At 34.5% G+C, this 12,522-nt stretch overlaps 1 protein-coding gene across 17 annotated transcripts in view; it reads left to right on the top strand.

Moving 5' to 3' along the window:
• The window catches only part of Mbs (Myosin binding subunit), an 88,185-nt gene that overhangs the window by 73,172 nt on the left and 2,491 nt on the right, over positions 1-12,522 (top strand). For 15 of the 17 annotated variants that reach the window (XM_017618910.1, XM_017618865.1, XM_017618901.1 and 12 more), the window contains one exon: positions 2,465-3,344. The exons of the other annotated variants lie outside the window; for them this stretch is intronic. In XM_017618910.1, the coding sequence (XP_017474399.1) occupies positions 2,465-2,584 (120 nt within the window). In that variant the 3' untranslated portion in view covers positions 2,585-3,344. Of the gene's footprint in view, positions 1-2,464; positions 3,345-12,522 lie in introns of those variants that run through there. 17 annotated transcript variants of the gene reach the window in all.

The raw sequence follows: 12,522 nt of genomic DNA, 5'->3' as shown, positions 1-12,522 counted from the left end.
CTGCTCCCATCTCCATTGATTTTTTTTTTTACCTAATGCCGAATTTCCACCGGGCACTGAAATGAAAAAAGAGAAAATATTTGCCATTTAATGCCATGTGGAAACAAACCTAAACGGGATTTCCACTAGACACTGAAATAAAAGAGAGAGTTTGCGCCATTTAATCACATGTGGAAACAAACTTAATGACGAATAATATTAACATTTTATTTTGTCATTAAAATTTTCGCTATTTAATGCCCTCATAATTTCGAATTTTTACTAGACATTGTAATGACATAAATGGCAATTTTTATGAACATAATGGCGCGGGGATTTTTTAATGGCCAACATTGTCATTAATGCCCAGTGGAGATCCCGCATAAGAGTTTTCTTATTTATTCATGTTTTGCTTTTGCTGAAAATTGTTTGTTTTTTTTAATATCTCGTTTTGTTTATAAATATGGGTTGAAAAATCACAATTATTCAATGCACTTGGTTAAAAGACCCAAATTCAGTTTTGGTTTGATTGTAGATTTTGTGATAGTGCGCACTCACTGTTAAATATATACGGAATTTCATGCTTTCATCCAAAAATTTTTTAAATCAGCTGATTGCACCAGGAAACAACTACGAACCAAACAGAAAACTAATTTAAATTAATTTAAGCTGTGCTTAAAGAGCAAGCAGTCTGTTTATACTCTTTCTAATAAAATTAGAATAATCATTTGTGGGTCTAGACTATTTTCAAGCTGAGTTTTTGTTTTTGAAAAAAATTATAATCATATAATGCCGAATTCCCATTAGGCACTAAATGCCGTTTTCACAGTGGGGGGTTAACTCAAATTCGGCAGTTAACTTTCAAATTTTGTACTGAAAACCTATAGTTAACTGCCGAATGAGAGTTAACTCGTTACTGTAAAAACGGTCCTAAGTTACAGAAAAGGCAAATAAGTTGTCTACCGTAAAAAATTACATGTGGAAACAAGTTTAATGACTTTTTCAAAAGCATCACACCAGATTTTTTTTTTAACACGTAGTGGAAATACGATATTATTTTTTTTTATGCCTATGTATTAGACATATGAATTTCAAATTAAACAACGTCATTAATTACACAGTTTGCGTGCAAATTCAATTTCATTCAGAAATTTGTATGCCGGATTTCTACCGGGCGTTAAATGACAAAGTTTGGCATTCAGAAATTCCCGTCTCTTTACGTTATTAAAAATAGTAATTAAATTCGTTTCCATATGGCCTTTTTAAATGTACCTACTAATTTTTGTTGTCACAGTAATGCCGAATTTCCACTAGACATTAAGTGACAACATTTTTAATGACAATGTTGGGCATTTTAAATACCCGTTCCATTAAGTTCATACAATTTGTCATTATGTCTGTTTCCACATGGCATTTTTTAAATGGCATAAATTTTTTGTCATTATAATGCCTAGTGGAAATTCGGCATAAGCCTAGTGGAAATATGGCATTATGTAAAATTAAACTCTTAACCGGAATCGGATAAATCGACAGTTATTGAATTTGAATATCTTGAAAATCACAGAGGTTTTTTATACCCGAATTAGATTGTAGTTATTAACCCTTCAAAAAAGGAGGAGGTTATCAATACATCGGAATTTTTTTTTATGTATGTTGCCGGATATTTTTTTTTATCGGACTGGCGGCACCTTAGGGATGGGCCCATACTAATTTGGTTTAAATTTTTATAAAGTGTGTTGTTTCCTTTTATTGTTTAAAAGTTACTTGTTTTGTATCTTTAACTGGCAGTGTAATTTTTGTTAATTATGTATTTTATCTTTTCCACGAGATCTTCAACTGATCCTCACTTGCAAATATACATTTGTACATACATACATACATTGATTATTTTTGACATTTTAGGCCTTTTGTAAACTCCTCTGTTTTGCGTGTACAATACCACCATAAACACAGCATTACGTTTTTTTTTTATATCTACATTTCATCATTCAAAATCCTTCATTTGCTCATGAAGTCATCATAGCTACTTTTTTTTTAGAGTTGTCAAACATATGCACTTACATATACATGTCACAATGAAGTCACTTGTAAATATGCTTTTTCATCAAGTACTTTCGTTACTCACTCGTGAACTTAATAATCCTCACGAACCTCATTCACTGTCAACTCTACTCGCATTCATATTGTTCCCATTGTTCGTTCACATTTTATATTTTCATAATTTTCATGCTCACCTCAGAATGAACTTTGTGTTGTTCCCGCTGCATACTTGCCCACTACATTTACAAGAATCCAAAATCCAAAAAATTTGTTTACAAATATTGTATGTTGTTGGCCCTAAATCATCGCCACATTTCATGTTTTCATTATCAAACGAAAACGAAATTTGTTAATTACCATGCTCTCTTATACGTCTTGTTCTTCTCTCTTTTTTTCTCCATCACTTTTTTTGTTGTTGTTTTTTTTGTTTTTGTGTTATTTGCAGCTATTGCAGAAGCTTAAGACTGAGAATGAGCGTTTGCGTGCGGAGAATCGTGCTCTCACGCGTGTCGTATCCAAGTTGACCTCCTCAGCTCAGAGTCAACTAGCTAAAAAATCAAAATAATTTTAAAATTAAAATGAAATCAAATCAAAAATAATACTTACTTAAACTAAGGAAATTAGTAAATGAAAAATTATTAATATATATACATAATTCATATGCGCATATACACACGTACATACATACTATTGTTAAAGATAAGTGTTTAGAAGAACAAAAAAAAAAGAGACTACATAAAAGCAAGTGTTTCGAGAGACGGCGTATAACTGGTGCCGAGTAATGCTTACAGTATTTAAGCTCGTATTGAACTGGATAATTTTTGTGCTGCAAAGAAAATGACGCTGGTAGAAAGAAGCTTCCTAAGAGAGCTTTTAGTGGGAGCTGTGTAGTATAAACTATACTACATACAAATAAATGAATGAACACTTGTGTTGAGATGCTGAAGTTTTGGAAAAATTGCCACTTCTTGGCTCTGAAATGTTTGTAAAATATTCCAATTGTTCGATCGGTTCTATCAGCACAGGCAGCAAACATATCAGCAATGATTACACTGGAAATTTATAAACTGTTATTGCACAATTCCACAATGGATATCAAATGGATTAGGAGCATAAAAAAAAAGTTTGGTGTTAATAAGCTTGTATGCCTCTTGCCAAGCTACAGCGTACGCGCGCTGACTTTGAAAACCGTCGGAAGGATTACGCAGCTTTCATTGCTCTACCAATATACATACATACACATAGATTTATGTATTTAAAAGTACATTTAATATTGCTTGCATATCGTAACTGCACAATAATCGAATAAAAAATATCCTAAAACTTTGCAAAAAGTGTTTAATTGAGCGAAATGTTAGATAACAATAAATTAATAAAGTAATATATATCTCATCATGCAATTAGAATGAATATTAAAAAAAAAATATCCAAATAATTATCCCACTGACAGTTAAGTGTTCACTATAAGCGCTCTGGAAAAGTATTCGAAATTTCGGTGTGAAATCCTCGATGATCAACAAAATTGGCTAATGGTTCTGCTCGCTCCGATTTTACGCCGGTATACATAGTTTTCTTGTTAATTTGAATGATATTAATATTTGAGACACAAACCAAAGAGACAATATTCAAGATGAGCTTTTGGTGCATTTAAGCATTGCAGAGTGTGACTGATAGGAAGTTAAACAAGAATGATAGAATACAACTCAGTAGATAATTTCAAGAGTAAAAATCGCTTCCCAAAAGCCTTCCTGAAAATCGAGAGGCCTTCCACTTTACATTCCTTTCTCTTTTCTTTTTTGTATGGAGTGGCACAAAGTGAAGGGCTTCTTCTTTCGCTACCCATGGAAGGCCTTCCAGTAGGGCTTTTATAGGACGTACTTCAGATGGCCTTTTGGAGGAGTTGTTTTGAAGTTGCTTCTTTAATTTATAAAAATCATACATCTTTGAAGTATTTGCTTAAGGTTTATATCAAATTTGGCTTATTGCAACTTAAAATATTTATTGAAATTCATTTCTAATGCTAAATAAATAATGAATAAATTTAAAAAAAATTAAATTTTAAATGGATAATCTCTTCTAGAAGGTATGCAAGGAAGCACTTTTTTCAGCCCTTCTTGGGTAGGCCTCTTAGAATGACTTTACCTAAGAAGGCCTACCTTAAGTATGTATCTTCTGGGAAGATTGCGCATTCCCGATTGCGCGATGACATTTGTGGGTAAAAAGTAGCGAAGCCAAATAGGAGGATAAAAGGGAATGTAAGATTAGTCGATTATCTTAATATTCCATTTTTCGATAAGAAACGTGTTTTAATTGCTTTAAATTGTGAAAATATATGATTTTTAATAAAAATTAATGAAGAAAATGTGAAAAAACTGTGATTTTAGTGAAAGTATGGTGAATTTCAGTGCATTTAAAGTTTTTGAGGCGTTATTTATGAACATCGATAACTGTAATCGGCAAAACCAAAGTAGCGGTTTGCGGAATGCGCCGTCTTCTGTTCGCTACATCGTCTAAGTTGAATTTTACACATAAAGCCCTATCCTCACACCAAAATGACAATGCTTCGCATAACTTTGCTAATGTGTCTAAAACTATCTTCTCATACCCGCATAGGATTCTATGTTAACCTAATATTTTAGATATATAATGTGCTCAGCACTTGTATGCAAAAAACAACGTCGGCCGCTGTGGTGTAGTGGCAAGCAGTGCGCGCTTCCACTCCGCAACGCCTGGGTTCAAACCCTGGTCAAAGCAACATCGCAAAAAATATAGAAAAAAGGTTTTTTCTTAACAGCGGTTGTCCCTCGCAGACAATGGCACACCTCCGAGTGTATTTCTGCCATCAAAAAAAAAAACAGCTTCTCATAAAAATACAATCGCCGTTCGGAGTCGGCGTAAAACTGTAGGTCCCTCCGATTTGTGTGACAACATCAAGGCGCACGCTACAAGTCGGAGGAGAGGCTCGGTCAAACACGTAACATATGTGTAAGCGCCAATCTATTATTATTATTAAGACCGTACTTATGTAAATTGTATAACAATTCTAGAAGTTATGATCACTTAAGTAAAAATACGCACAAAAAGTGCCCATACAAATTTATGATTTTATAAATTATGTCAACCTTTAATAAATTTTAAGTCACTGATTTGTATGGACGGTGCTGTGTGAAAACCCCCTTATGAAACAACTGTTTGGGCCTTATCAGCGTGGCTCCAGATCTAGAAAATCCACCATAGACCACATTTTTACAGTGCGTCAAATACTGGGGAAAAATCGTTTGATAATTAATTTGACACACACCAACTTTGACGACTTTAAAGCTGTTTAAAGCATGTCTAAATTTGGGATCCCCTCGAAACTATTGCGGCTATGTAGAGTGACGTTGAGCGCAACCTCCAGCTTCGTCGAAATTGGCAGAAGACCAAACGAAGTTTAATACAAAGGGGAATATCTGGCAACTTCTTCAATCCGATGTTGGAAAGCGTAGTAAGTACGAGCTGCCTATCTGAATAAAACAAAATTATGATGCGCTTGGTGGATGCAGTTGATATTGATATCATGAGCCTCAACGCACGGACCGTCCGTGCAGCATTGTCCAGCTTCCAGGAATCAGGCAGGGGAGTTTGGTCTGTGGTAAACGAGGACAAGACAAACAAAGTACCTCCTAGCAACACTCAAATAGTCTTCACGTATTGGAACACACGTCACTGTTGGTAGTTATGTATGTATATGTAGCTCTGAAGTAATGAACTTGTATATCTTGGATCCAGCCTGAAGATCAAGCGACGAATAACTCTTGCCAATAGGCGTTAAGTACTCTGCAAATTTTGAAGCAAAACACTCTTCACCTCAAAAATGCCAAATCTGGCAAATCGGCTCAAGAAACCGCCTACTTGACCAGCGAGAATATTGAGTTGATGGGCCATCGTCCATACAGCCCTGATTTTGCATGCAATTACTTACTTTGTTTTAAGCCCGCAAATAAAACTTCGTTTTAAGAAACAAAAAAAAGGTTGAATTCGATTATAGAAATTCCTCATTCATTGTTTGGTCAACTGTTTGTGGTTGGTTGAGTAATTGAGGAGTGTCTTAAGCAGGGATCACACGGTTTGTACATTTTTACATTTTGGCAGTTACAGAGTGTTTTTGTCTGGAAATGCTTTTATTGGGCTGAACTAAAATTTCTCAACAACACCATTCTGTGACTGCCAAAATGTACAAATCTGTACAAATGTACAGATCGTGTGAACCCTGCTTAATCAAAATAGAACTGTCATCTTTTGATGAGACACTCACCAATTAAAGGTCTCATTTGATTCACTTTTCGGCGCCGTAAACTTTGCTTAAAGGTAAGCTGTTAACCAAGGTTAGATTTACATTTTTAGAAAAGTTTGTAATACCTGAGTTGTCACACTTCTGGCAATACTTTTTTGCAAACATACATAACACTTGAATATTGTCATAATAAACAAATATTATCACCTAACTTGCCTACTTACTTAAACCGAAAGTGTAAATTTAGTGACAGTTCTTTAATCCTTGTTAAACCGTTGATTATAAGCATAATTTAGTTTGTGCAAATCTATATTATATTAATAAATAAATTGATATTGATATCGTAAATGAAAAATAAATATTTTTGTTCCAAAAAACATTCTTGTCTTGTTTTGTTTCGTTGTTTTTGTATGCGTATTGGAAAATGGTTCACTTTTTGTTTGTTTCATTTTTGCATTTGTTCGAATTTGTGCGAAATTTTCTTCTCTATCAACTAAAATTTTCTATAAACATTTTCTTCTACAATAACATTTGTGTTTCTTTATTTGTTTGGAAAATACGTACATACAATTTATTTACGTTCGTTTTGTGATTATTTAAAAATTCCATACAACAAACAAATAAACATTTATCTTAAAAAAAAAAAATGGGTGAGAATGGCACATACACAACAACTTGGTGGGTTAATTTTTACCTATTAAAAAAAGGATAATAGAAATTTTCTATTAGTTTTTTCAAATCATTGTCATCGGGGTCTAATATAATAACAGTCTTTCGGGATTAGTCTGCATGGCGTATATTTGGGCATTAATTAGTCGCAACTAATTTCACACGGGTATTATAAGAGATCTGTTAGCCCCCGACCCGTCAGGAATGGCACGTCTGATCTAATGGAAACACATTTTTTGGTAACATTTTAACCCTCTAACTTCTCAAAAGGCGGGCCTTTTTTTTGTTAATTTTTCAGAAAACGAATTCCGCTAGAGGGAGGGCCAAAAAACAGTGGGTAAAATTAACTACTGCCTTATATATGTGGCATTGCCATGAAGAGAGTAATTTTTTTTTTTAAAGCGATTACACTATTTTCATAGCCGTTCGGGTATAAACGGGAACAATGAGTGTCTTCATAGGACATGCTCGAACATAAGGGAACTGTTCATTCCATATAAAGAATCAAAATTCGAACTACATAGTCGCATGTTCCTTTGCAATTGATCCCCGAGTCATCCCCGATTAGTCACATTTTTGGTAGGGTACAAAGTGTCCCTTTACTTTCACATCACATTCCTCCTCTTTGTAATCTGGTTGCTGGCGAGAGCAAAGTACGATTATGATTTTCAAGGCAATTCATGTTGCCATATAGATTCGATTAGCCGGGTATGTAAAGAGCGTGTCAGACGTGGCAATATTCCCAACTTTTCCACGCTATTCGCTGTCAAATTGAGAAAGAGAAATTTTAGTTCGATGTAAGAACATCCAGAAAGACCTTTCTGTCACATTACGAAAATCATTTTCAGAAATAAAAGTTGCATGATGTGACTGCAATTGAAAGAGCGAAAACCGATTTCGAAAATATATTTCAGCGCTTGCTCGTGCTGTACTAGCAATTTTTATTTCTGCTGCAAGTGCTGTCAAGCTAATCGAGTGTTGTCGTGTGATACTGATCGCGAGTTTGTGAGAAATAATAACGCAAAATTTTAAGTAAAATATAAGAAATGATTTTAATTAATTATTTTTTGGAATTTAATTGTTTAATTATGAATAATAAATTAATCTTCTATGATAACAACCGGCAAAGCGGCTCAGGGTTGCATTTTAGTATGGAGAGAAATTGCCAGAAGTTCATTCGCTGCGTGAACAGCCAAAATGAAATTTCGCCTTTCGGAAACAAAATAAAAACTCTTTCGAAAGACAATTTGCATGCAATGTGTGACTGCTTATCCAACTGCTTTCTGAAATTTCTCATTTTGACAGCCTTTCTGAAATATATTGCAATGCCACGTCTGACAGCCTCTTAAAACTCTCGATAACGCATTCATTTTCCGACACGAACTGGTAGTCACAAACACATTTTATAATTTGTAATCCAAAAGAAGTGGAATTGCCTTTTCGCTGTCACTCAGAAAAGTCAGAATTCTTTCATTTCTACCTCCCTTTGGCTTTCGCATGAGTTCTTTTTTTTGTATTTTGCCAAGCTTCACCTACAATTTGTGGTGTGTGTTTTGATTTTTTTCGCACAAACGACGGGGCCTAACGGTTTTGCGGACTTCGAGAGAAGTAGAAGGTGTTTTTTTTTTCTGAAAATATGACCGAATTTCGCTGGGAAAAATCAAAATGAAGCCGAGTGCTTTATTGTACTATCTTGAAGGAGTAGTAAGTATTTTACTGTCAAGAACCTAGCACCAAGATTGGCGAAATTTTGTCATTGCGAACGAGTTTTTAATACAGTCGAAACTCGAATCGCAACTCAGCGAAAGTGTGCATATTTATCAGTTTGTGATAATTTTTTTTTATTAAAAATTAGTTGTATTGACTTTAATATGCCATTTTATAACAGCCGGTTTCAATGGAAAATGATTTTCTATTTTCTGTCAATTTCCATATAATATTAAAAAAATTAAAATCATTTTTCACTTAAATTGCTTTCGTGAAATTGGCTGTAAGCCTCTCATAAATTAAATATACAATTTTTTTTTTACAAAAATTTGTGTTTCAAACTTTCATATTCCCAAGCTACTTAATGATCCGAATGTTTCGGATATTCGAATCGGCTTTGCAATTATTAGTCCGGATTATCGAGTTTTGACTTCTTCAATGAGAGAGATTGGCGGCCGCATAAGATTAGATTTAAGGGAAAATACCGGACTGGCAGGCAGTATTTGGCTAGGTAGATACAAATCAGAGATTAGAGTTGTTTGCACCTAAGTTTGATTCCTTGTTCGAGCAACATGCAAGAACCGGCAGTGGCGTACCTGCGGCTCGTATAGCTCCCCGATTGGCTACGAAAAGCAGCTTAAATTAATTTTTCCCCTATTTTTGGGAATCCAAACCCGAATTTTATGTTTTCGTACAGATTCGCATTCGCCGATAGTATCAGTTAATCTAATGTCTTGAAGCTGATTTCTCAATAATTTGTTACTAGTCCACAACGATACTTAATAGGGCGGTCCTTAAAATATCAAAATCTAAATTTTAGGGAGCACCACTTTTTTTTCTACATACAAATTAAATACATCCACGAGAAGTTAAAAAATATAAATACATTTTACCAGGATTAAAAAAAATCGCGAAAATTCGACAAAATTTTTGTTGAAATCTGATCAATTTGACATATAGTTTATTTAAACTTATTCGTATAAATTCATAAGCTGGCTGAGTTATAGCTGGTCAAAGTCAAATCAATTATTTAAAACCCTGGTAGAGTTTTTATTCTTTCCCATAATTTTGATAACTTTAAGGGTCACCCTAATGCCATTATTATCTCGGATAATCAGCAAAAGCTTTCAATTGAACTGAAATAGTTTCGTCGATTTGCTTCTGGCACATTTTAACTCCTCACTCATTCTCTGAATTGAATTAAATCCTTAAACTCATTACACTATTCGGCAGTGCCTGGGGAATTGGTAAAACCAAGTTTTTCTGAATGTCTGGATTGTATATCGATGGCTGAGTGGAAGATCGACCTATCTCGGCAGCCAGTTCGAAAACCCCCTATCTCAGAAAATTTTTGAACAATGCTCTATCTCAAAATTGAAGTACGCCCTACTGCAGAATTTGATTGAAAAACGCCCTATCTCGGAATTTAGTTGAAGAACGCCCTATCTCAGCTGTCGATTCAAAATCGCCCTATTTCAGATTATTTTCAATGTATTTTCGTTTGAGATAGGGCGTTTTTGAAACAAATTCTTAGATAGGGTGTTTTTCAATAAAATTCCGAAATAGGGCGTTTTTCAATCAAATTTTTAAGTAGGGCGTTCTTGAAAAGTTTTCTGAGATAGGGCGTTTTTGAACTGGCTGCCGAGATAGGTCGATCTTCCACTCAGCCATCAATATAGAAAATAAATTTATGATGATAGGCGATACTTTCTCTAGTTATTATTTTACAAATCTGTTGTTTTAGTAACGATTTTAAGATTTTTATGCATAAATCTGGATGCCTGGAGTTCAGGGTTACCAAATCTCATTTTTGCCACAACGGCGATTTAGGCGGTTTTGTAACTGGTCTATGGGAGGTTTTGCAAAAACATGGACGACATATATGTACATATACAATCCAGTCTTTCAGAAAAACTTGGTTTGATAAATTCCCCAGAAAAAATGATAAAATGTCTTACGGTGTTACCATCTCTAAGCGCCCTTTACTAAATCGATTATCTTCTCCCTATACTTCGCTTACCTCTCTTCTGCTCGTTTAATCCACATAATCGACGCCCTTGGCTATTGTTTTCTTTTTCACTCGTTGCTCATACGCCCCGGCTGCCTGCCCACTCGTCATGCCATCATTTGCCTCTTTATTATTCTGCGCCTATCATTACTGCAATGTTTGTGTAGTATGTGTGCCAAAAACATATGTATACTTTGCAAAACATTCAAACACTTGACTTATTATTTCTATTTGCATGACGTCTTCAGTTCGTTCCGTTCGTTCGACGTTCATTTGCATGCTGTTCATCTTAATGTGCTTTTTTGTTTATTGTTTATCAATTTAATTGGGTTATATGTATTTAATTAGCGTTGTGTGATTGCACATTAGTAAATGGTTTTGAAGTTAATAAATTGCTGTATACATATGTATGTATATGCTGTATACTGTATATAATCATATTTTGATTACCGACATCTATCTATATATGTATATACAGTAGACCGTATCGGAAAACATTTTTTTTTTGCCCGCACTCAGGGTTCGCCTTTTTACATTTTTCGATCGATATTTTTGTCTTGCCAGTTGTTTTGTTATAAAAGTCCCGCCGGATTTCAGTTCATATCAGTTCTTAAAGCTCACGAAAAAGCATTAAACTTTTGCTGGGAAAGTATCATGACTATTCCAGTAGAAATTTAAAAAATAAAATATTATTTATTGCCCTGTGAAAGTTTCACCGAAAAATGTAAAAAGGAAACCCTTAGGGTCGGCAAAAAAAAATCGAAGTTGCCTTGCAAAAAATAATTTAAACTCGGGGTATACGGCGAACTTTTTTTTTTTTGGCTTTGTAAGGTGGTTCGGTCTAATGTATGTACATAAAATACAAGTGTGACGTTCGTACATATAAATTTCAAGATCTTTCCATCTGGTAAGTGGATGATCTCGCGAATTCCAACTGTTTAAGCTCTAAATATACATAAAATGTTATTCAATCTTGACAAAAAAAAGTATTATTTCTTCCCCGAACCTGGTCATAAATTATGTGCTTCTTGCTTATGTGCGCATCACTATTGTGATTTCTACTGCGCTTCAAAGTATGCCGCTACAAAGAGAAAAAAAAATTTAAATTTGTGTGCATTTCCTTAGCATTTAAAATCTAATTTTTGTGGTATATTTTTCAGCGCAGTAGAAATCACATTAGTGAGGCGCTGAGTTTTGTGACTTCGTTAGAATAGGGGGGTTAGTCGAACCATTTTGAACCGCTTATGTGATTGTAGATGAAAAGTAAAAATACAATTTTCTGTAGACTTATTAAATAAATAAAAGTAAACTTAGAACGGCTCTCCGGCTTTTTGTTGACTCATTACTTTGTCGAAATCTTTGGTTATCACCGAAGTTATCAAATTTAATTTAGAAGAGTTTACATTTTAATTGGGATCAATATTTAATTTTTAAATACTCCTCTTGGGACGTTCGGCTAATACCCGGTTATATTTACCAAAATCGAGACCGAAACCGAATCCGAGCTTATGGACGGAACTGTTGTGCGACCGAACCCATTCGTTGGACGTTTATTAAATAACTAGTAACCTTAAATTCAACACTACTGCTGTCAATCGACAGCTATTAATAGACTTTGAGCAATCTATATTTATGTCATTTTGTTTGTGTTTGTCAGCCAAAGCGAATAAGAAAACTTTGTAAATTTTGGTGAGGAGGAGTTTTTGCACCGTTTTGTAAACCTGGATCCATCACAATACACCGGGGACCAACAGGTATTGAAAGTGATGGAATTGTCCATTTGAACGTGCACCAAAAAAAGACAAGGGTGATCTCTTTGCCAACAGCGAGGTCATAGCGGGTG

The sequence above is a fragment of the Rhagoletis zephyria genome, unplaced genomic scaffold, assembly GCF_001687245.7.
Source record: "Rhagoletis zephyria isolate East Lansing unplaced genomic scaffold, Rhagoletis_zephyria_1.1 Rzeph_scaffold_00035, whole genome shotgun sequence".
Taxonomy (NCBI): Eukaryota; Metazoa; Arthropoda; class Insecta; order Diptera; family Tephritidae; genus Rhagoletis; species Rhagoletis zephyria.
Note: the sequence above shows the minus strand (reverse complement) of the source record. Positions and strands in the feature narration are given on the sequence as shown.